Source organism: Sinocyclocheilus grahami, unplaced genomic scaffold (assembly GCF_001515645.1).
Source record: "Sinocyclocheilus grahami isolate Dianchi unplaced genomic scaffold, SAMN03320097.WGS_v1.1 scaffold128.1, whole genome shotgun sequence".
NCBI lineage: Eukaryota > Metazoa > Chordata > Actinopteri > Cypriniformes > Cyprinidae > Sinocyclocheilus > Sinocyclocheilus grahami.
This window is the reverse complement of record NW_015505307.1, coordinates 185,019-207,070: the sequence shown is the minus strand read 5'-3', so window position 1 is coordinate 207,070 and position 22,052 is coordinate 185,019. Positions and strand designations below refer to the sequence as shown.

The window sequence follows — 22,052 nt, the reverse complement described above, 5'->3', positions numbered from 1 at the left end:
GATTTGATGGATAGAGGGCGCTGCTTGCATACAACAACAACTTAGGGCTGAACTTTCATCTGTCACGACAACAAAGTAACAACTTTCCTCCACGGAGAGAACAAATCTGTAACTTATTGTGAGGATAAACCAATGGAAACAGCACCTAACAACAACGAGGAGCCGACGCTAACTCCAGGTGTTTATAGACTTTTCAAAAGTTTATTTGAGGACTTTTGAAAGCATTTTAGTTTTGCAGAGAACAGATAGCAACAAAATAAGAGTCTTTGGTTTTCTTATTTTGAGAGAATTCATTAATTATTGTTGGTTACGTTGTATTATATTTCATTCTCATGATGAGACTTATATTAATGTTGTTGATACGTGTCCAGCAGCTGCTCGCTCACTTCTGGGGTTTTATCGCAGATGCAGGAAAAGGTCGAGGCCTTAAACAATGTTTTGGATAAACAAGAGACATTTTGTGTTAGATAATAACACATTGCATATTTTGCAATGCCTTTTCAATGTATTTTCAGGGACTTCATATGATCTCGAGACCAATGAGTACTACATATGCTCAGTGTTGGGGGTAACGCGAGTTACGTAATCAGATTACTTTTTTCAAGTAACTAGTAAAGTAACGCATTACTTTTTAATTTACAAGAGAATATCGGAGTTACTTTTTCAAATAAGTAACGCAAGTTACTTTTTTTATCAATTTATTGATTGACAGCTCTCCTGTGCCCATGTTGAGAGAAACCAGATGTTACTGTAGTTCTGAAATAAATATGAATATGCGTTAATTCATCTCACTCACAAAAAAAAAAAAACACACAGATTCAGTATTCCTCAAAATGAATACAAATAATGCAACTCAGAATATGACGCAAACCTGCAATAATTAAATGTTAAACAACACAAATATGCTTTAAGTATTTAATTCCATTCTATTAACCAATGTCTTTTTTTATTGCTGAAGTGTGTTGAAATTTCTTCTTCTGCGTTCTACTGTACGGACGTAAATGTACTTTCCCTTCAGCCTGAGGTGCATTCATTTCGCTTTTGGTGTGAAAAGGCTTTTATATTTGCCAAAAATAGAACTTTTTTATTTTAAAAGCGAACAAGCAAGCCCTGTCCGGATTTAAAAAGTAACGCAAAAGTAACGTAACGCATTACTTTCCATAAAAAAGTAACTAAGTAACGTAATTAGTTACTTTTTTTATGGAGTAATGCAATATTGTAATGCATTACTTTTAAAAGTAACTTTCCCCAACACTGCATATGCTGTATTATTAAAGAATTACGCATAGTGTCATAAAGTGTCACATGTTTGTGCATATATCTTATGCAAAGTAGAAAGTTATAATAAAATATTTAGTTTGGCCTCCGATATCAGAAAACATGCAAATTATGTTTGATCTGGAACCCCTTTCCACCACAAAAATATTAAACTTTCAAAAGCACAAAAAGCAGACATTGGGTCCAAAAGGCAGGTCTGTTCTTCAAGAAACAAAAGAAGGTCATAAAATTGAACGAATGTCAGAAGCTTTTTCTTCTTGGACCCCTGTAATAAGCATGTAATGTAGATGTGGAGGACTAGGTCTGATGTGACAAAGTCTGTGTGTATCTGTTATTGAACACCCACACATTCTTCACAGGAACTTTGTAAATTTTTTGATTTTGCATTTAGTCGTTTTATTGTTACAGACCCAGGAGGACAGAAGCATGATCAGTCACCAGCAGAGAAAGTGTTTGGTCGACAGCTGAGTGAACCAGGGCGCTTTGCGTACGCTGGGTTATGTGGAGTGTCTTTGGGCCAGCTCTTTCAAGGACCTGAGCAAAAGTAAAAAAAATATATAATAATAAAATCACTTTAATGTGCTGTTTACTAATAGACATTAGCGTTAAAGGGGTCATATAATGCAATTTCACGTTTTCCTTTCTCTTTGGAGTGTTACAAGCTGTTCGTAAATAGATAAGATCCCTGAAGTTGCAAAGACTAAAGTCTCAGATCCAAAGAGATATTCTTTATAAAAGAATATGTTGTGAGCACGTTGTGTGTTTCATTGTGAAAGTGAAACTACTTTGTTTGGTCTTCCAAAAGAGGACACGACTAGAAATCAGTGGTTAAGTTGTATTTACAACACTGTTCCAGAACAGTTCAACCCAAATATTCAGATGTGTGCAGCACATTTTATGGAGGACTGTTTCCTGATCCTGGGAGAGTAGACTACAATGCCGGCTGTTCTGACTCACAGCCTGTAAGTACGTTTTTCATATTTAAAGAATTTGCCACTGATGATTCAAACGCGAGTTTTTTGAGCAGTGTAGAGTAGCGCTTGTTTGTCATTTCTCCGATCACAAATGCAGACATGGTTTTATGTCTACAGGGCGCGATGCAACGCAACTCGTAAAAAGACGCGTTATATACAGTATAGTATAGTATACGTATACGTGCAGTATAAGTCATTATAATCCTTAATTATGTCCCCACTGGATGCAACAAATGCCTAATATTATTTATTCTACTATATTAATTTATACTATTTATTATTTATGTAAATGTGAGAAAAAATTACATTGCATTTTACTTTTAATAATGTACAAAACATCTTAACTGTTTTAATCTAAATTTGTCCAGAATGTCAATGAAAAGTCTGTGAAAACATGCATACAGAAAATAAAGCTTATTTTTAAGAGGTGTATTTATTAATTATATTTTTTAAAAACTGTTTATAAAAAAAAAAGCTTTTCAGTCTTTTTTAAAATTGTCCCCCAAATGTCCAAGACCATAATTTGTCTGGGTTTTATTTATTTTAATGAAATATATTTATTTATTTAAAAAAAATTATTTATAAAATTATTTTTATTATAAAATAATTTTTATTAATTTGATTCATTTATAATAAAAATAAAAATTGGGATTTGCCTCATATTTGAAGTTGGCATCATTGACTCTGTTACTTTCCTATTTAATACTGTTAAGCTTCTTTGAAACGATCTCTATTGTATAAAGAGCTATAAAAATAGAGTTGACGAAATGCTTCTAAAAGTCTTTGTTTTCTGTATGCAAGATTGTTTTTTCTTTAGATTTTTTATGGTAAAGTATGAACTAGACATTTTTCTGTGAGATTGATTATTCTTCCTCCAATCTTGTTTTCCATGTAATAACCATTTTTTGATGCAGGACGTTATGATGCCAGGGCTCGAGTTCTGATCCGACATGTCAGCTGTCTGCTGCGTGTGACCCAACAGCAGCTGGAGGATTTTGAAGAGACTCTCGGAGAGAAATTGAGAGAGTCAGGAGAGGAGAGCAAGTGAGTGAAACTCCTTTATGGGATTTTTTGGGGGGGGGGGGTTATCAACATGTAAAACACACACTGGTTTCGCAAGCCCACGGAGAGCCATCTGCTGATTCACAAAGAAAAGTCAATACAGGGGCACAATCAATATCATTGTGAAACAGTGAAAGTGCTGTAAAAATGTTGACATGAGGAACAAACCTGAATCTGTTTGCTGATTTCTGTCTGTTAATGTGTTCTCTTCTGCATGTGATGTGGACCGTGCACATCCGTGAGTGTTTTGTGTATATGCAGTCTACGATTTCCTTTCAGTTCAGCGCTTTCATGTTAGTTTTAGTTTCTAATAGAATTCAGTTGACAATGAACAAGACCTCTGAGTTTTCAGCAGCTCCAGTGAGCATGTTATGAATCAAATGGGCATTCTCTCAACAGAGAAGAGTCATCAAGAAGGCAGAAGAAAGAGAGAGGTCGTAAATTGCGCCGGTACCTGCTCATCGGACTTGCCACTGTGGGTGGAGGAACAGTAATTGGTGAGTCTAAATGCCACTGGACGTTAGTTTTAAAATGCATTGGTCTCACCAAGGTGAATGTCAGTGAAAAGTCCATGAGAACATTAATAAAGCCTATTTGTTTGTTTGTAAAAATTCATTTAAGAAAATTAAGCCTTTCATGCTTTTTTAGGACATTGAAAACCAAATTTTCGTTACTGTAATGCATTTGGATGTTTTATTTATTTATTTATTTATAATAAATATGTATTTAATTTATATTTAAGCAATTTAACTACCATGTTTATTTAAACAATTGAACTACCATAAAGTGTATTGTAAGATAATATTTTATTTGTGACTGTTATTATTAATATTATTATTAGTATTATTTTAATTAAATACATATTTATTATTTATATTTTAAACATTTCATTACTGTAATGCATCAGGATGTTTCAATTGTGATTTTATTATTATTTATTTATTTAAATTAAAATTATATATATTTATATTTATATTTAAAAACTTTCATTACTGTAATGCATCCAGATGTTTTATTTGTGATGTTTGTTTATTTATATTAAAACAATATTCATTCATAGGTTAAATTAATGAATTAATTCAAATACAGCAAATACTACCATGATATATAAATAATTCACAATTTAAATAATTTTGAAGAATTTTTGTGTTTATGATATGATTATGATAATTTGAAGGGAAATATGCTTAATTTTAATAAAAAACTATCAGAATTTAAAAAAAACTTTAAGCTAAACAATTATAATTTTTTATTTACATTAATATTTTAGATAATTAAATTACTTACTTAAAATGTTTGATCTCTTAGTTCTTTCTGTTAATTTTGAGCTGAAATATGACTAGAGCATGTCCAGCACTGGTGTAATGAGGTTTAGTTTCATTTGTCTGGTGTTCATGATAATGCATGTGTTTTTATCAGGTGTTACAGGAGGGCTGGCGGCTCCTCTTGTGGCTGCTGGGGCAGGAGCGGTGCTAGGAGCGGGAGGAGCCGCTGTGCTGGGATCAGCCACGGGCATCGCCATCATGGCTTCCTTGTTTGGAGCCGCAGGGGCCGGGTTAACAGGTGAGCTAGCTGACCTATTTGAAGCTTGTTTATGTATATATATAATGTAAATCATACATAATTATAAATATATACACATGTAAATATTTCTTACATTTATACATGTATGTGTGTGTATTTATATATACATATAAAAATACACAGCACACTCGATACACAGTCGATTTGACAGCACTACTGATAATAAAAAAATTATAACAATAATAAATATTATATTGGGGAAAAAAATTAATAATAATAAGTCTGTTATTATCAAATGAATTATTTATTGAACTTTGGTGTACTTTATCATTTGCGTTCATGGTAAAATTACTATAAGCCTCTCATGGCTTATTGCATTATTTATCTATTGCATTTACACAACTTTAATGCAGTGTTGCTATGTAAGGTTCTGTTCGTCCTGGAGGGCAAGTGATTTATATAATTTGAAAAGCATGATTCTTGTTGAATCACTAGACTGTTACAGGATTGATAGGTGTGCAGATGAATTAGCAGACTGACAATGATGATAAAGTTACAGTCCGTTTTCTGGTTTGAGTAGAATTTTCTATAAACCTGCTTTTAAGAGCACATCGTCAGCTGCCATTCACAGTGAATTCAGCTCAAGGTTATTGGAGATGCTTGGTGTTTCTTCAAATGCAGTTTATCTGTGCGTCTGCCTCTCTTCATTTCTGTTTGCAGATCAAGTTTTCCGTTTCCTCTCTCTGTTTATGTTCACTTAGTTTATATGTATGAGGATACCTGAAGGTATATTTACTCATTTTACACAGGCTATAAAATGAACAAGCGTGTCGGCGCTATAGAGGAGTTTGAGTTTCTTCCGATGAGTTCTGGAAAGCATCTTCATCTCACTATAGCCGTGACGGGCTGGCTGTGCAGCGGCAAATACAGTGAGTGCCACAGTTAACCATCAAAATAGCACTTTTCAGTTGCTGTTATGTGTATTATTATGTTTACTATTATGTTACTTCTAAAACAAATATATTGTTTATTATTTATTAAAGGAATAGTTCACCCAGAAATAAAAATTTGCTGAATATGTTCTCACCCTCAGGCCATCCAAGATGTAGATGAGTTTGTTTCTTCATCAGAACAGATTTGGAGAAATGTAGCATTACATCAGTTGCTCACCAATGGATCCTCTGCAGTGAATGGGTGCCGTCAGAATGAGAGTCCAAACAGCTGATAAAAACATCACAATAATCCACAAATATATAATGTAAATCATACATAATTATAAATATATACACATGTAAATATTTCTTACATTTATACATGTATGTGTGTGTATTTATATATACATATAAAAATACACAGCACACTCGATACACAGTCGATTTGACAGCACTACTGATAATAAAAAAGTTATAACAATAATAAATATTATATTGGGGAAAAAAATACTCCTGGAGGGCAAGTGATTTATATAATTTGAAAAGCATGATTCTTGTTGAATCACTAGACTGTTACAGGATTGATAGGTGTGCAGATCAATTAGCAGACTGACAATGATGATAAAGTTACAGTCCGTTTTCTGGTTTGAGTAGAATTTTCTATAAACCTGCTTTTAAGAGCACATCGTCAGCTGCCATTCACAGTGAATTCAGCTCAAGGTTATTGGAGATGCTTGGTGTTTCTTCAAATGCAGTTTATCTGTGCGTCTGCCTCTCTTCATTTCTGTTTGCAGATCAAGTTTTCCGTTTCCTCTCTCTGTTTATGTTCACTTAGTTTATATGTATGAGGATACCTGAAGGTATATTTACTCATTTTACACAGGCTATAAAATGAACAAGCGTGTCGGCGCTATAGAGGAGTTTGAGTTTCTTCCGATGAGTTCTGGAAAGCATCTTCATCTCACTATAGCCGTGACGGGCTGGCTGTGCAGCGGCAAATACAGTGAGTGCCACAGTTAACCATCAAAATAGCACTTTTCAGTTGCTGTTATGTGTATTATTATGTTTACTATTATGTTACTTCTAAAACAAATATATTGTTTATTATTTATTAAAGGAATAGTTCACCCAGAAATAAAAATTTGCTGAATATGTCCTCACCCTCAGGCCATCCAAGATGTAGATGAGTTTGTTTCTTCATCAGAACAGATTTGGAGAAATGTAGCATTACATCAGTTGCTCACCAATGGATCCTCTGCAGTGAATGGGTGCCGTCAGAATGAGAGTCCAAACAGCTGATAAAAACATCACAATAATCCACAAGTAATCCACACCACTCCAGTCCATCAGTTAATGTCTTGTGAAGTGAAAAGCTGCATGTTTGTAAGAAACAAATCCATCAAGACTGTTCCTGTGAGCAGGTGATGTAATGCTAAATTCCTCCAAATCTGTTTTTCTGATGAAGAAACAAACTCATCTTCATTTTGGATGGCCTGAGGGTGAGTACATATTGAGCAAATTTTATTTTTAGGGTGTATTATTCTTTTACTGTAATAAGCCCAAAGTACCCATGAAATATTGTTGACACTAAGGTTCAGATGGACTTGCCCATCACAGGTTCATTTCAGGCTCCCTGGTCCAGTCTCGGAGCGTGTGGCGAGCAGTACTGTCTGAAATGGGAGTCGCGTTATTTATTGGACCTGGGCTCTATTCTGGACTCATTATGGGATGGGCTTGTTAGTGTTGTGGCTCAGGAGGCCCTCAAATACACAGTGCTCTCAGGTATGTCTGCTTTACTGTGCTAATGCTGTTAAGCTATAAAAAGATAGAACTACTGGTTTGAGGAAAATAGAAAGTCTCTTGTGCTTTATCTTATGTAAGTGTTGAACTGTGCAGTCATAGTTATTCACTTGATCTTAAATCTAGTCTAAATTGGGCCATTTTTGACAGTCGTCTCAGCAGGGATGTGTCGAATACAGAATAAGTGTCTTATTGTTGAGCTGGAGTTTGTTTTATTTATTCATGTGTGTTATAATGAATGATGATCCAGTGCTGGAATTTTTAATGTTTTGCTGAGTGGCCGTTGCAGTTTTAATCAGCGGCAGCATTCCCTCCCACGCACCTTCAGAAGCGCAGATCAGTCTTTTCTCTAGCTCACAGTCTATTTGAACAGAATCACAAAATAAATAAAGCAAATGTGTCCAGTTTTTTAAAGTAAAATGTTTAGAACCCAGAACATAATAAAAGATTTACATTTCAAATAAATTTAAATACATTCAAATAAATGCTAAAAAAAATTATTTGGAATTATATATCAAAATTCTTTATATCATCCTAAAATAATGTGTCAAATCAGCATATTAGAATGATTTCTGAAGGATCATGTGACACTGAAGACTGGAGTAATGATGCTGAAAATTCAGCTTTGATTACCGGAATAAATTATATTTTAAAATATATTAAATTAGAGAACTGTTATTTAAATTGTAGTAATATTTCACAATATTACTGTTTTACTGTATTTTTGATTAAATAAATGCTGCCTCGGTGAGCATAAGAGTCTATTTTCAAAAATCGTACTGACCCAAACTTTTGAAGGGTAGTATGTACAGTCTATCTATCTATCTATCTATCTATCTATATATCTATCTATCTATCTATCTATCTATCTATCTTCATAGCAACACTAGCAACTATCCAAACCAACCTAGCAACCGCCCCGGGTACCCTAGCAACCGCATAGCAACACCCTAGCAACCATCCTGGGTATCCTATCTATCTATCTATGAGATAAGGAAGATCTCAGATCCAGTCCTTTGTCTATCTATCTATCTATCTATATATCTATTAACTGTATCTATCTATCTATCTATCTATCTATTAACTGTATCTATCTATCTATTAACTGTATCTATCTATCTATCTATCTATTAACTGTATCTATATACAGTATATACTGTATATATGTGTGTGTGTGTATAAATACATTTGCATATTTAATATTGAGCTTTTTTCATGTTCGCTATTTATGGAAAAGTTTAAACTGTATTAGATAACAGGATTACAATAGAAAGTAAAACAGCTCATATAGTATTTTGTTTGTCCGGTAACACTTTATTTTAGGGTCTCTTAACTAGTTGCTTATTAGCATGCATATTACTAGAATATTAGCAATTTATTAATACTAATTAAGCACATATTAATGCCTTATTCTATATCCGTAATCCTACCTAATACCTAAACTTAACAACTACCTTACTGACTATTAATAAGCAGCAAATTAGGAATTTATTGAGGGAAAAGTCATAGTTAATAGTGAATAAGTGTTCCCTATTCTAAAGTGTTACCATTTGTCCTCCTGAACAACATATTACTTAATTTTTCCGACCCTATTTTATACCCTTTTGGAAAGTGCCTTAATTGTAAATGCACTAATTAAATGCACTAATAAAGTGCATTTAATTAGTGCATTTACAATTAAGACACTTTCCAAAAGGGTATAAAATCATGAAAGAAGATTTTAATTGTCACGCATTTCTTTAAGGTGTCCAGTATAACTGCATTGCTCACTCTGTTGTCTGTGTTCAGGCATAGTAACGGCTCTGACATGGCCTGCGTCTCTGCTGGCTGTGGCCAGTGTGATCGACAACCCCTGGGGAGTGTGCCTGAGCCGATCAGCAGAGGTGGGAAAACACCTCGCCCAGGTGCTCCGGAGCCGACGGCAGGTCAGAGTCATGCAAGACATCAACTTCCTAAGATTCTCCTTAGTCTTTGACGATTTCAGTTCAATGCGGCTTGAAATGACTAATTCGGAAAATGTTAGGGGTCACATACAAGCTCGAAGGATCTGTGGCTCATACTTGAGGAGAAAAAACACCTTGGTTTTATTCAGAGGCCCAAACTGAGCAAGAATATGCAATTTGAATCAGTTGCTGATATTTATATGGCCAAAGGGTCAGATGAAATCCTGATAAATACATTTGATTTATATTACGGTAAAACAGACTAGTTACATAAAATGCATATGAATATCAATTGTCACTCTGTATCTTTCAATAAGATGTATTGGTAAGATATTGAAATGTTTTATTATCAAAGCAATGTAGTCTCAAAACATATAATGCAACGCAATACAATGATAATTGAGAAATGGACAAATAAATGTTCCTCAAAAGCCTGATACATTTTAACATGATTTTTTTTAAAAATGAAGAATGGATAAGTAAACCTAAGCTGCTTCAGTCCAGTAAATGGTCATCTTGAAATATTAATAACAATATAATGCTTACTTACATTTTCTTTTTAAAAATCAGTAAAATTTTCACACACACAAAATAAACACATGAACCACAACCTGAAGGCAGACATTTTTACAGTTCTATGCCTTTTATTTGCTAAAAAGTATAAACTATCAATTAGATAGGAGTGTAGTTTATTGTGTACAACAGGTTTTTCAGCATGATCATATTGTTTATTTAAAGGCCTTATTACATATTAAACATGGTACAGTTGGCTGTATAGAGTTAATCATCTATATCATATTAACCCAGAATATTCCTTTCAAATGTGAGTATAATTATCTTCTTTCTTTCTGCAGGGAAAGCGGCCTGTCAATCTAATTGGCTTTAGCCTTGGAGCTCGTGTCATCTACTTCTGCCTAGAAGAGCTCGCTAATGATCAAGGTACACTTTTTATTCATTTTTAATGAGTCGCTGATAACGAGGGAACATCCTTTTGTCTTTAAGACCTTGTGTCTCAAGAAGTGTCCACATGAGAGAGCTGGGCATGGCCAAATTTCCTGCAAGCCAGATTGAGTCGTGTTCTCTTTATCATCGTAATGAAAGATGGAGTCTGAGAGGTGTGAGGCTGCAAATGAGAATCTGATCGCACAGAGCCCATTGAAGGACTTTTGTCTCTTATTATCGGGCAGGTAGTGAAGGTGTGGTGGAGGATGTGGTGTTGCTGGGGGCCCCTGTGGACGGATCGGAGAAAGCATGGCAGCGACTGTCCAGGGTAGTGGCTGGGAAGATTGTTAATGGATATTGCAAGTAAGACACTATTAATATTACTCCTACTGAGGGTCAGGGGTATATTCAAATCCCTTACCATAAGTATTCAAATTTGCTGAAACTCACTTTCTTTTTTCTGTTATACACTACTTTTCTAACTTTTGAGTCCGGTAAGATTTCTTAAAATGTTTTTGGAAGAAGTCTTTCATGCTCAGGAAAACCAGATATGACATAAAAAAAAAAAAAAAGTATTTTCTATTTGAATATATTTTAAATTGTAATTTATCCCTGTGATGCAAAGCTGAATTTTCAGCATCATTACTCCAGTCTTCAGTCAAATTTAAATTACACATTTAGAGAATTACATTTTAGGCCACCAGATGAAGAATTAGAATTGACCATTTATTAATTTAGTTATTTATTAAAAAGTAACCGGAAGTCACAACATGTTAACTGCAAACAAATCTGGAGATTATGATTTTGTTTACTACATTTAATAATTTGTAATAACTATTGTTAATTTTAATTGAATGTCCCAGTTATTGCATTAAACTAAATATAACTAAAACGTAAATATGTTTCTTTTTGTTTTTATTGGTTTAGAGGGGATTGGCTTCTTGGATTCCTCTACAGAAGTTCATCTGTCCAACTGTCTGTTGCTGGGCTGCAGCCAATCAGTTCGCAAGACCGCAAAATAATCAATGTTGATCTGTCATCAGTGGTAAGCAAATGAGCTTGAAATGAAAGCATTAAGTCCCTGATGTTCTCGGTAGATGTTCTTTTTTAAATATTCTTGGTGTCTGTGAGATGCATTTCGATTCAGATTCAGTTTACTGGCTGCAAAAGTAACAATTCCGCACAATGGCTTGACATTATATTATCGCAGAGTCGAAGTTTCATTTCCTTCCAGTTGGCTAAGATTTGAAGTCATCTGAAGTTACTTTTTTGGACATAAAAAAAACACCCCCTGCCATGAATAGAAAGGGCATTGTTATATTGTCACCCATGAAAGACTACAATTACTGTAATTACTGTTGCAGGAAGTTCGCTCATTGGTATTCAAGTGGAGACCTTAAATCCAATGCTGTTACGTCATAAAAAAATGGGAAAATTACCTAAAAAGAGTGTTATTTTATGCAACGCACATATGTAAAAAAATCAAGTCACTTGAACTTAAAATGATCCATCAACAGATAGTCTGTGCATCTCAACAGAGGTCATCATGCCAGCCATCCATGTGACATATTGTAAACAAAGGACTGGATCTGAGATCTTCCTTAACTCATAGACACAGAATACAGGTTACATCACACCTGCCTTAATCCAGAACAAATATAGAAATGCTTTGTATCTTTTGTCATGTCATGCTTTTTTCGTGAAAGCAGTAAAATTATTTTCATGTAATACATAATTATTATGCGACTGCAATGTGAGGCATGTGAAGAATTGCACCTTCGTTTGGCATGTGAAGAAATGTTAATGAGCAACTAAATGTGCATTTCCTGAAATAAATACCAGTGCTTGTAAGAGAATAGTGTTATAGTTTTAGGTTTGTCAGAGCCGTTTTAATCTCGCTGTTCATAAAAAAACTTAGCTAAAGTTAGTCATAATGTGATGTTGCAGTGTCAAAGCAGCTATAGTGAAAATAAATTAAATCAGTCAGCCAAGTTAAAAACATTACAACCCCTTGACAAGAATGTGTATATTCTATATTTTTGTGAAAAATTAAATATGGCATCTACCCTTACACTGGTCCTTGCCTGTGCAAAACATTGTTATGGTGTCCTTTAGTCTGTTGCTAGGGTATTCTGGATGGTTGCTAGGTGGTTACTTACTGGCCTAAATCAAAGGATTCCAGCCGATTCTCTGTATGTTGGTTCAGGCCTCTCTATTTATAATATAAGTCAGTGGGAGTTTTTCACTGCTTTTATCGTCCACCAGGGCATGAAAAAATTTAAATTTGATAGCTTAAAAAAAGTACTTACATACATTGCGTAGTTTGAGGTATCATGCATGCCTGAGTTATACACCAAAGCTTGATTTTTCTGAAAAGTTTGCAAGCACCACTAAAATTAGAATGAGGATATCAATATAATAATGCACTGCAAGCACTGTAAAATTGTTAGGGAATGTAAAGTCTTTTCCACTTGCTTTATGAATACTGGGTATGTTCTGTCCACCTCTTAGGTAAAAGGACACCTGGACTACATGCGTCAGATGGACACCATCCTAGTAGCAGTAGGGGTTCCTACCAGGGAAGAAGCTGGAGCCCTGAGTGGCAAACTACAGCTGGTACATTTATCTCAGGAAAAAACAGGCACTCCAGAACCAGCTGGTCAGAGCAGAGTCATGGGGGAACCATCCATGGACATTTCAAACAATGATACCTCAGACGCCACAGAGACAAATGTAAATGAATTCAAGAAACAGACTGGAGACAAGGAACGGTGTGAGAGGAAGGACTCTGAGAATGGCTGGGATATCCCTGATATATCTGATTTATTGGACTCCATCAGTGAATGTGATGGCATCCCTGAACCCTGTCAAGGGAACGTGCATTCACCATGTGCTCTCGGAGTCAAGGATCATGTTGAACCATCTCAAGATGAAGGCAAAATAGACAGAGAAGATTAAAGTGACACATACTGTGAGCACACGTCCTGGGACTGGGATGACATGAACTGGACTACTGAATGCACAAACACAACCTACCAGTCGCACACTGAAGCACATGAACAGTTAGTCATTGGCAAACCTGCTGGTTCTGAGCCCATGAGCAATGAAATCGTGACATTTCCATAATTCACAACTCAAAAAATGTGGGTCGGGTCTAGATGGTATACCTTGTTCCAAGAAACTCTCCTGAGAGTCGCATTTGCTGCTACCAGGATTGAGGGTTGGGCGTAGGGTCGCTGTGGAACTCAAATAAACACAGTGTTTGAATGTCACATGTGAATCTCACTAGACTTTTGGCAGAAGAAGGGTTACCATCTAGACACCACCCAGAATGTAAGTTAGCAATATAAGCTAGGATCAACTGGAACCTTGTCTTTTTGTCATTCTGATATTGTCTAATAATATTTTTTAAGTTATTTGTGGCTATCATCTCATGATTTTTTAAGCACTGCTCAATATAATTTGTCATAAACTGCTATGTGAAAACTGTCAGTATTTCGTGTATACCATTTTCCCCCTTCATTAGAAGTGGTTTGCTGTTTAATTAAGATGTGAATTATAGTTCCACAGACAACCCACTTGACATTGTGTGAAGTATTAGTGAGATTTCTTTCACTCTCGTCTGCTTTATCCATCTGTTGTTTTGGTTGTTATGGTAATGAATGAACCGGGATGCGTGTTGAGTCTGTTCAAAATGTACAATCTCTATGATCTGCCTTGAGGAGCGATGCAGCCTTCCAGTTTAGGCATGACTATCCCATTAACACTTATCCCATTGATTTTTTTTTTTTTTTTAGCATTGTATGTTTTAAAAAAAAATTCATAAACCTATAGTTATAAGTCACATATCTTGCTGTCCACAGTATATTGCACTTCTTTTGTTGTCTCAGTTGGCGTATCAATCGTCTAATGTATCGACCTGGTTGGGCAGCAGCAGAGGCAGGTCAATCCCAGCATGTTCCGCATCGAGAAGGTTAACAGCATCTGTTGCCGTCGCCGGTAGTTGTGGCGGTTCAGACACAAGGGAGGGGGGTTCAGTGGGTAGTTGTGGCTCCCCTGAGTTGCGTAGAGAAAGGGAAAGCGGCAGCGATGGCCTACGAGGGGCTTGAGATGAAGAACAGCAGGGTAGAAGCCGTGCCAAAGCCCTCTTGAAATCCCTCATGAACATTGGGTATATAATTGGGTTCATGGTGCTGTTACAGTAGCCCAGCCAGGTGATGGCATCGAAGAAGGAAGGTGGTACACACTCACACACCGCCTGAATGTACAGAAGAAAAGGTCTTAGATCACAAAATCAATACACGATGTAGCTGAGACTCAAAACCAAAGAGGTGGAAAAGGTCAAAGATGTCTAGTTCATCGGAAGAGGATGTCAGGATGCCACGGATGAAGAAGGGGAGAGTAGGAGATAGAGATGGAGTGCTATTCACACACCATATTGTGTGTGAAGGAGGACTAGAGACAGGCTTGCCCAGAAGCTCGAAATCTGAGCAAAGTGAGGGACACAGATGGGGAACGGGATCCTTGAAAGCTCGAGAGCAGGATAAGGAATAATTGCGCAAATTAAATAGGAATCTTTCTCTTCGTCACTTTGTCATATTGCAATTAATTTACCACCCATCCCCTTTTTTTGTTACATGCTTGTTAAGGTCAAGGTAAGGTTCAATATGTGAGTGAGTTTAGCAGTCAACGTGAATGAGGATGCTTCTTAACTTTGTTTTGTGGACTGACCTGTGCCATGTTGGTGATAAAAAAGGGAAGCCAGGCACTGAAGAAGAGACCCAGGAGCACTCCCAGGGTAAGACTGGCTTTCAGAGCTCTCTTTCTTTGCCTGTGTGCCAGTCTGCGCTCACTGTTCACCGACAACTGAGACAAAGAGACAGGAAGAGAGAGAAAATAATGTATTCTTAGAGATTTCACAGTGATGCACCTGCTGAGAGATGGGTAGTAATGTTACTTTGGCCTTGGGTAATTATTTATGTCTTTCCCTCTCTCAAATGAAAGCTCTTGAAAGTGAGTGCCTCACAAGGTCTGAATAGTTCTACCCTCCCATTTCGCCCTTCCTCATCTTCAAATGCCTTATTGGCACTCCGACACCCTCATCTTGTCTCTCATTACTTTCTGTTCCAGTCCTTAAAATTGAGTTTTCCTTTTCTGCTACATATTTCAGCTTTCTTGTTGTGTTTGTTAAGGTGCTGGGAATTCTCTACACATTCTCAACATGCTGCATTGTGTCGGTGATCACACAGCCTTCACTTGCATAAGCAGTGAGTACGTGAATGAACAATAGGCCAAAACAGTTTGAGAATGCATGCACTCCAAGTGGCTTAGTTTGTCGAGAGTTCTCTGCAAGTTTTAAGAAGAATTCACTCTCTCTCACACACATACATGAAGCAATACATTCACCAGAAATTGCATCTAATAACTCTATTCTAAGACTTGCTACTTGAAGAATTGAATTTCTATCCCACGGTTTTCTCTGACTCAAAAATTCTCACCAGAGCTTGCCGCAACACGGGTGGCTCCTGATGGCTGTAGTCATCTCCATCCTGGATGGCATGACTGGGAGAAGGAGGTGGGTAAGGAGGATGAGTAAGAGCCTCCACCTGTCGTGCCTGTCTTCTGGCCGCCAACAGGATCCGGCAGTAGGTAAAACAAATGGCTGTAGAAGGCAAGAAGAAGGTGAGAAAGGTCGCAACGAGGGCAAAGGGGAGAGTCACCCGCAGGCGGCACTGCATGGACGGCGTCCCTGACGTGGTAAGCTGGAAGTACGAAGAGGGGTAGAAGAAACTCAATTGCGAGACTGTGGTGTTGGCGAGATCATTCTCGGAAAGGTCTTGCATGCGACCCAGGCTGTGCCAGTCCATCTTGATTGGCAGAAAGGAAGTGAGGGCTGCCAACCCCCAAGCCCCACCCACCAGAAGCAAGGCACGAGGCGGGGTCATGTGTTGTTTGTATCGCAGCGGAGAGATGATGAAGAGGTAGCGGTCCAGACTGATGACACACAAGTTGAGAATGGAGGCACTACAGCACATCACGTCGAAGCAAAGCCAGACGGGGCAGAATCCAGGCGCCAGCACCCAGGTCCCACACAGCACATTGAGCATAGCAGGGGGCATCACGACCAAAGCCACCATCAAGTCTGACAGGAAGAGGGACACTAGGAAGCAATTGGAGGTGCAGCGCAGCGACCGATGTGCAAACACCAAGGCAATCAACAAAATGTTCCCACAAGCTGTCACCAGAATTATAAGGGACAGCATGACTGCGAGAAGCCAGGGACCGCTGCCACTAATGCTCCAACCATCACCGATAATACCGCTGTCATTGAAGCTCCTGTGAACATTCCAGGCATTCACACCTGATGCTGCCTCTACTCGAGGGATAGGTGAGCCACTCATCATCGGAGAGTTGAATAGGACTGTGTGCGCTTCCTGTGGTCTCGATGAAGCGAGCACACATCCAGCGTTTTTCAAGTGCATTGAGAGAGTGATGCTGAATGTGAAACAGTTGATCTGCGGGTCACCTCACTGAAATCTGATGCAGACCACCTCAAAAAAGATCAAGATGTCCCATTTATAGTAATCCTTTCCATCTTTCCCCTGGCAAGGTTGGTGATTTCACTCCCTCTCTGTGCCTCAGTCACACCAGTGCAAGGATGTCCAGCTGCCATCCCTCCATTTGTTAACGTGAGATGAGCAAAGCAATAAAATGACACATTTCCTTGTCAATAGTCTGGCTTCTTCAATGCTTAGCACCAGTATGAGCAATTCTGTGCCTGTCAAGAGTATTTCAAAGCTACGTGTCATGATGACACTCTTTGGGGGAGGGCAACTGAGAGGTGGGCTTCGGTACGAGAGCGTGTGAGAGAAAGAGAAGGAGTGTTACAAGAGCAAGATACCGTATCGATATTTTTAGATGAGTGAATTAAAAAACAAACTTATCTCGGTCCAGTTCTTGGCGTTAAGGTAGAGTTCTGTTTGCTTTCTATGCATTTTTATGAGCTCAATGTTCTTTATTCAGTAATTGTGGCTGTAATTGAGTAAAAGGGAGCAGACGAGTGCACTAGAGGTAACTGTGTTGGCGTCTTTGCGGTTCCCTGCGCCCTTCTAATCCCTGTATCGTCCACTTCAGGGTGCCTGTGGGATCCGCACTCTGCCGCTGGGCATAAAGCGTGTCTGAGCATCGCGCTCTTAATGCGACTTTATGCACATTCACAGCCAATCATTATTCAGGGTTAATTAAGGCAAGCAATTAACATCGAACAAAAGGCTTATGTAAATGTGAGATATGGGAATTTTTTTTTATATAAGATTGCTAGTGCTACCAAATGAATAAAATGTAATTTTACAAGACATTTTGTGTGTGTGTGAACACTTTTGCTTCTGTGCTTCATCTTGACTGTGATATTTGGTACCTCTACGAATATATATATTTTTTTAGGTTGATTGTCAAAACACAGACTACAACAACGTTTTCAATACAGTTGCAATTGCACAATAGACTTCCCTTTTAAATGCATTTCTGTCATTTGTTTTTGTTTTGTAATTTTAGATGTGGAAATGTGAGTCATTGTACACATGTCCATTATTTAATTAATTTTTTTGTTTTTTGATTGTGCAATTATAGTGATAACATCTGAGAACTATAAACGAGAAAAAAAATGGGTTTTGAAATTAAAGTTTATTCCAAGATGAAAAAAGCTGAAAAGATCTTTCGTAACTGTTGTACATGTATATACCTCTGACCAAAGCAAAATATGATACATTTAATATTTCTTGTTTTATAATCATTACAGCCAACAATTCCCTGAAGCCTTACTTCTGAACAAGGTCATGCATGAGAACTTATTTCGATATGTACTTTTACCTTTATGTAAAAAGCAACATTACAATAATGAAATAAGCACGGCAGAAAAAAAAAAAAAAAAAGGAATGCTTGTACTTCACTACTGAAGAACTGTCACCATGCCAACACTGCTCTGGACCCACTGCAGGTTTGAGCAAATGTTTTGATTTAAGCAAAGTGCACTAGTTTAGCACGGTTGCCAAATATCATCTTGGCCTTGGTCAAAAGCTAGACGACAGCGTGGGATGCTGTCACTGGGGTTCTAATAGAAGGCTATGATTTTTGGAACGCATGTTACTGTAGGGCCATTTTTTATAAATTAAAAAAAAAAATCACATTCAAATCATCCTTAGCAAACTAATCTCCTTTTTTAATATTTTATTAAATACACACAGACTGTCCTGTACAACATGGACGTTATGGAGAAAGAAAGTCAACCAGTCTGAAAAACCAGTCTGATTGTGTCAGGCTTTGAATATGAAAAGCAAGGCAGATGACATAACTGACGTGACTCTACTGCTCCTGAAAGAGACGAGAGAAAACAGGTCAGGATTTGAAACACTTCAACTGATCTTCAAATGTCTTCAGTCAGAGTTTCCATGCTTATCTTATGTTAAAAGTCGCAAATAAATCAGTTTATAGAAAAAGTACAAACTGATGTGAAAGAATACATACAACACGCACAAAAAAAATCTTGATGCATTACAATATTTTGATATGATCTGAATAGGCTACATGATCACCTATGAAATTATATTCATATGGAAAAGCAAAAGAATGTCACAATTTAACAAACATTGCAATAACTGAATATAATTGAATATATAGTTGGGCAAAAGCACATTTTTATTAGGGTTAGCATTATTAACTAAAACCATATCATTATTAACTAAAAAAAAAAACTAAATATTACTTGAAATAAAATAAAGATTATCTGAAATAAAATAGTGTTTTTTATTTTATTTCAGCTTGATGCAAAGGCTTCTCATTTTTGTTCAAAACTGAAGTACTAAATGAACTCAAATGTAATAGCTATATAGACATACATAAAATATATACAATGTATTATTAATAATATATATTTTTTTAATTTTTCCATTACACGTGAAGCTTTTATGACTTCAGAATAACTGACAGATGTACTAATTGTAATCATCCAGACAGAGCTGTACACATTTATTCAAACTAAAATGAAGACGATTACTAAAAATATGAAAACTTTTTAAAACAGAAAATATAAAAAGCTCATTCAAACTATTAACAAAAACTTGTATATACATTTTATAAATTATTCATAAAAAAAAAAAATTCTAGAAATATTTTCCTCCATTCACATTTAGGATAATTCTATGCATGTTTTAATAAATGTATAAAATGCAAACAGATATTTCGGCCACACAGACTTGAACGGCTTGGTGAGATTTGATCAAGACAACACGTGACCTCCATAATCAAAACACAAACCTTAGCAACTTTACTGTGCAGTACATAACGTGACCTCAAGTCATTCTGGCAGTTGGAATAAGCCATGCCAAGACCCAGTCCTGCACCAAACACAATGGGCCACGTCCGGCCTGCACAAACAAATTCTCACATTAGAATGAATGAAGACTCATTCTAATAAATCTGGTTTACACAAGGTATAATATAATATACTTACGCTTGAAGAAAACAACAGAGAACACAATTCCTAGACCCAGACCGGTACCTATTAGAGAAAAACATTATATTACAAAATTACCCAGCATGTCCATATCTTATGCCCGTATCTTAATACAACTACTTTGATACACTCTCAGAAAAAAAAGAAGAAAAAAAAGGCTGTCACTGAAGCGGTACCTTTTCAAAGGGTACAACTTTTATACCTAAAGGGCACATATTAGTACCTAAAAGTAACAAAAGTGTAGCTTTTGAAAAGGTACCTCCCCAGTGACAGCTTTTGTGTCTTTCGCTGTGAATTCATGGTACTTTAACGCATACCATGATAACAACCATGGTACACAGCAAACAGAGCTGGGTAGTAAACGATTACATGTGATCTGGATTATGTAATCAGATTCCAAAAATGATTTGTAATTAGATTAAATAAAATTTTTAAATAATCATAATAAGATTACAGTTACTATTTTTGTTGATTACATGATTAGGCTATATATTATTCACCCAATAGCAATAAATTACTCAATGTATTGATTCTCCCTAATTCCTTTTTTTCATCTTTTAATTTTTCTTTTCTAAAATAGCCGGACGTTCACACAAAGATCAGTCATTAGTCAGGTGGCCACACATCACTTGACCACTGTTTCAACACTGCATTTGCATCAACTACTGATGAACACATTCATTTTTATTTGAATTATCACTCAGTAGGTAATTTATCCATGTATTACTATAATGACATTAAGGAAGCTTTTGTCTTTCAAACACATTAAAATGCACAAATTCACGTTATTTCTTATTTACATGTAATGCATGCATTCCCAAACGTTTTTTTTTTGGTCATCTGAACCTCTTTCACCTAATATATTTACTTGTAGAACCCCTGAGATTTTAAAATAAATATTTTAATAATTAATTATCACACTTGCATGTTTAAGGTTCTCTGACTGTTGATTAATGGTCACATGAAATGCAGGTAAACAAATAAAATATGTAAAAAAAAATTACTATGCATTTTATTTTGATTGATGTTATTTTAAAATGACATTTATAATTTTTTATCATTTAATAAATCATTAGCTTTTCATTAAACTCACAAACCCCTGCAGTTGCAACAAATGGAATATATTTTCTTACTCTTTGTATTTTTATATCAATATGGTACAAGATTATCATATTTGAATCTAGTGTTGTCAAAAGACCCAGTATTTCGGTACCAAGTCGGTACTAAAAAAATGAAAACGTTACGGTACCAGGTTTTCTTAAAGGGGTCATATGATGCGATTTCAAGTTTTCCTTTCTCTTTGGAGTGTTACAAGCTCTTGGTGCATAAAGAAGATCTGTAAAGTTGCAAAGACTAAAGTCTCAAATCCAAAGAGATATTCTTTATAAAAGTTAAGAGTTAACCACGTCTACCTAAAACGGCTCATTCTAACACGCCCCCACATGTCTACATCACTATGTGGGAAGATTTGCATAACGCCGCCCAAATGTTCACGCAAAGAAAGAAGGCGTAACTTTTATTCTCGCTGTAGTATTGTTGACCCTGGGGGACCCCCTCGAAACGTGATTAGGCGGGTTTTGTTGTGAAAACCTGGCAACCTCTTCTTAAAAGCAGTGGCGACCTCAAGAGGAGGAAACGCATTAAACTAACGAAACACCTCGGAATATTATTCCATATTTAAATTAGAATTTCGGATTGAAATAAACATCGCCGTTAGCGTATACATAGTTAATCGTTAGCATAAGCGTGGCTAATGCTAATATAATGAGCATTAGAATGAATTTTGTTCAAAATGATTTCTTTGTTAACTATTTAATGCCCCTATAACTTTTATTATTTTAAAAAAAAAAGGAGGACATAATGGTATTTACTATTTTTACACACCAGAGGCTTTTAAATGAAATGTGTAACCAAAATATGCGTGTTAGAGAATGTACAAATGTATGGCTAACAGTGTTTGTCATATCAGTCCATCAGAAAAAGTGTTTTTTGTTAGTTAGTTGTAGTTCTTGGCTGAATATCTCTAGTAGGGTTTAAAAGCCCTTTAAAATTAAATATGAACACAGTTTGGATTAAATAAAAGTAC

The 22,052-nt window shown here is 36.3% G+C and overlaps 3 protein-coding genes across 3 annotated transcripts in view; 1 reads left to right on the top strand and 2 right to left on the bottom strand.

Moving 5' to 3' along the window:
* Positions 1-43: 43 nt before the first annotated feature.
* LOC107590485 (transmembrane and coiled-coil domain-containing protein 4-like) lies at positions 44-14,306 on the top strand. Its single transcript, XM_016279238.1, is given in 13 exon segments — positions 44-178; positions 1,687-1,822; positions 2,621-2,634; positions 3,167-3,296; positions 3,714-3,811; positions 4,734-4,877; positions 5,648-5,767; positions 7,388-7,552; positions 9,359-9,495; positions 10,368-10,452; positions 10,701-10,818; positions 11,383-11,500; positions 12,967-14,306. Coding segments are annotated over 13 exon segments (1,926 nt in total). The 5' UTR covers positions 44-132; the 3' UTR covers positions 13,582-14,306.
* LOC107590464 (5-hydroxytryptamine receptor 6-like) lies at positions 14,275-18,065 on the bottom strand. Its single transcript, XM_016279207.1, has 3 exons — positions 15,954-18,065; positions 15,187-15,321; positions 14,275-14,713 (listed from the first exon to the last, which is right to left on the bottom strand). The coding sequence occupies exons 1-3, from the start codon at positions 16,935-16,937 to the stop codon at positions 14,354-14,356; spliced, it is 1,479 nt and encodes a 492-aa protein (XP_016134693.1). The 5' UTR covers positions 16,938-18,065; the 3' UTR covers positions 14,275-14,353.
* A 309-nt stretch (positions 18,066-18,374) lies between these two features.
* LOC107590465 (MICOS complex subunit MIC10-like) overlaps positions 18,375-22,052 on the bottom strand; it is a 4,822-nt gene continuing 1,144 nt past the window's right edge. Inside the window, exons 2-4 of the mRNA XM_016279209.1 lie at positions 19,964-20,011; positions 19,768-19,877; positions 18,375-18,825 (exon numbers count right to left, since the gene is read on the bottom strand). Coding sequence (XP_016134695.1) covers positions 18,817-18,825; positions 19,768-19,877; positions 19,964-20,011 — 167 coding nt within the window. The 3' untranslated portion in view covers positions 18,375-18,816. The remainder of the gene's footprint in view (positions 18,826-19,767; positions 19,878-19,963; positions 20,012-22,052) is intronic.

Excerpts from the sequence above, each read along its gene's own strand:
- LOC107590464 (XM_016279207.1), bottom strand. The coding sequence starts at position 16,937 with ATGCACTTGAAAAACGCTGGATGTGTGCTCGCTTCATCGAGACCACAG. Across the intron at positions 15,322-15,953 it reads CCGTGTTGCGGCAAGCTCTG|TTGTCGGTGAACAGTGAGCG; the intron begins GTGAGAATTTTT and ends TCTTTGTCTCAG. Across the intron at positions 14,714-15,186 it reads TTATCACCAACATGGCACAG|GCGGTGTGTGAGTGTGTACC; the intron begins GTCAGTCCACAA and ends CTGTACATTCAG.